The sequence below is a fragment of the Sorex fumeus genome, unplaced genomic scaffold (assembly GCF_029834395.1).
Source record: "Sorex fumeus unplaced genomic scaffold, SorFum_2.1 ptg000028l, whole genome shotgun sequence".
In the NCBI taxonomy this organism is placed as follows: Eukaryota; Metazoa; Chordata; class Mammalia; order Eulipotyphla; family Soricidae; genus Sorex; species Sorex fumeus.
The window spans coordinates 15,885,955-15,888,736 of record NW_026606085.1 but is presented as its reverse complement, the minus strand read 5'-3'; the positions used below and the strand labels follow the sequence as shown (position 1 = coordinate 15,888,736).

The window sequence follows — 2,782 nt, the reverse complement described above, 5'->3', positions numbered from 1 at the left end:
CCCCGCAAAAAAAAGACCTGGTACAGATTAGAATCTCAACCCAAGTACTGTGCCAGCCCCAAAGTCTGTGAGAACTAGTACCTCCAGGGTGGGTGCTCAGCAGGAGACCAGGGGGCCAGGGAATGGGGGTGGGGCAGAAGGCAGGCTGTCTCCTTATGGTAAAGGACTTCATGTGACTTACAAGGAAAATCACAAACAGCTACTGGGTCAAACACAAAAGAAAAGAACACGATCAGGAAAAGAAGAACAAGAATATATTAGAAATAAAATTCAAACACAGTTTCTACAAGTAAAATTTTCAAATCATTTCCTTTGTCATTATGGACCAAAAAAGATGAGAAGAATCAATAGTATATATATATGTATATATATACATATACATATATACATATATACATATATACATATATGTTTCATTAGAAGAAAAGAAATATATTATTTTCTACAGACAAAAAAAATGACTGCATTCTCAATTTAAATGGAAATTCTAATGTGTAACAAACAAAGGTAGATCAATGTTCTGATTTTTAATGTAATAATTAAACTCGATCAGTTTTTTTGGGGAGCTACCAGCTGTGCTCAGGGCTTAGTCCTGGGTCTGTGCTCAGGGATCATTCCTGGCAGAGATTGGAGGACTATATGGTGTGCTGGGACTCTAACCCAGGTCAACCACATGCAAGGTGAGCACCACCTTACTTCCTGTACTATTTCTCTGGCCCCCATAGTTTGGAGCTATCTTTTACAAAGCTAAAGTGGATTCTTTTAGGGGCGAATGAAAAACTGACTCAAGATCATAGACCTTCTGGGGTCTGCAAGAAAAATATTTGAATACCAAAGGAAGATGGTATTAACCTGGACTTGAAAATTTCTCTTTCTGTTCTTTCTCCTGATTTATATGAATGTACCTTTAACTGAGATTTTGAGAAAAAAAATGTGTTCTCATAACTCTAAAAAAATGTAAGGAACCAGTTACTGTCTAGAATGGTGGTGGTGTGGAGAGAGAATTTTGGCAACATAAGAATTATTCATTCATGTAGTGAAATAATTAATTCAGTTATGCTCATCACTACATAGGAAAAAATGCAAGAGTCATTTTAAAATAGAAAGTTTCACCGGTAAATTGACTCAAAGTCCATTTAGTTTCATCAGGCTTTGGAAGCGATTCCTAAGAAATGGAATCCAGCAAGAATTTTTGGTGTTCTCATTTATTCTCCCGGGCAAAACTTTTCTTAGGAAATACATTCCTTAAGGCTGATTTGACATCTTTATTCCTCAGGCTGTAGATCAGTGGGTTCAACATTGGGGTGACAAGATTATTCAGTATCTGAACAATGGCGCCCAGCAGGGCACTGGGATGGGGCTGCAGATAGATGATGATCACGGGCCCGTAGGCACAGAGAATGGCAGTGATGTGGGCACTGCAGGTGGAGAGGGCGCGCTGGCGGCCCTCTGCCGAGCGCATTTTGGAGATGGCGATCCCGATGCGGGTGTAGGACACGAGGATGAGCCCAAAGCAGATGAGAGAGAGGATCCCCACATTTGTAAAGCTTACCCTCTGTGCCAAAGACGTGTCTCCACAGGCGAGAGATAAGACGGCAGGGATGTCACAGAAGTAGTAGCCCACCTCATTGGAGCCACAGTAGGCTAACTGGAAGGTGAGGGAGGTTAGGATAATGGCATGAACGCAGCCACCCATCCAGGTCCCTGTGGCCAAGACCGAGCAGACCCGGTGGCTCATGATGACCGTGTAGCGCAGAGGGTGACAGATGGCCACGAAGCGGTCGTAGGCCATCACGGTGTACAGGAAGCACTCGGTACAGCCCAGGAAATGGTAGAAGAAGAGCTGGGAGACGCAGCCCTCAAGGGAGATCCTCCGGCTCTGCCCGGAAAGGTAAACCAGCATCTTGGGTGCCGTTGTGGAGGAGAAACCCAGGTCAAACACAGAGAGGTTTCCCAGGAAGAAGTACATGGGCGTGTGCAGCCGAGAGGAGGAGAGGATGGCTGTGAGGATGAGCGCATTCCCCAAGAGAGTCCACACGTACAAGGATGAGAAAAGGAGCAGCAGGATGGTCTCGAGGCCCTCGGTCTCAGGAATGCCCAGTAGGATAAACTCCCTCACCACTGTGCGGTTCCTCATGCTCATAAGAGAAGTAGCTCTACAGAGCCTGTGAAAAGAGAGCCGGGATTCAACTGATTCTGCACGCATTGGCCAAGGCAGTGAAATGCCAAGGCAGGGGCAGTTTAGTTCTCTGGGTGACTGCGGGTGAGTGCTCCTTGACAGCTGTTGGAGTCACCTGCTTCTCTCCCTCTGTAGTAACTTCTCCTGCATCCTGTCTCCACCGGTCTCTCTTGCTCACCTTCTTCAAAGACACCATTAAATCCCACAAGTTCCAAAACCCACTTGGTGATTATTCTAAAGCAATAGATAGAAAGAGTCCAGGCCTTTATGACAGACACATTCTAAGTCTCCTACTTATCTAAGACAGGCTGCATCAACTCCCCCCAAACTATTTGTGATCCCAGAAGGCTTGCAAACCAGCGATACAGCATCATTCCCCATTGCCTCCCCAGGGCAGCCATGAGGCTGAAAGAAGAGCCAGAGGTAGCTCTTCCTGCACAAAAGAGGCACCAGTAAGCCTGCGGGCTGCAGATTTGGAACTGTGATGGGAGGTTTACCTTTCAGTCTGCAAAGTCTCCGTGTGACTAACAGATCCGGGTTAAGCAGAAACCTGGTTTGACGACAGCGGGAGACATCGATAGAAACTCCTTCCTAATTTCCAAA

The 2,782-nt window shown here is 45.8% G+C and overlaps 1 protein-coding gene across 1 annotated transcript; it reads right to left on the bottom strand.

Annotated features, from left to right (window-relative positions):
- Positions 1 to 1,201: 1,201 nt before the first annotated feature.
- On the bottom strand, positions 1,202 to 2,143 carry LOC130024437 (putative olfactory receptor 10D4). Its single transcript, XM_056115189.1, has one exon. The coding sequence runs from the start codon at positions 2,141 to 2,143 to the stop codon at positions 1,202 to 1,204; it is 942 nt and encodes a 313-aa protein (XP_055971164.1).
- Between the last annotated feature and the right edge of the window lie 639 nt (positions 2,144 to 2,782).

Excerpts from the sequence above, each read along its gene's own strand:
- LOC130024437 (XM_056115189.1), bottom strand. The coding sequence starts at position 2,143 with ATGAGCATGAGGAACCGCACAGTGGTGAGGGAGTTTATCCTACTGGGC.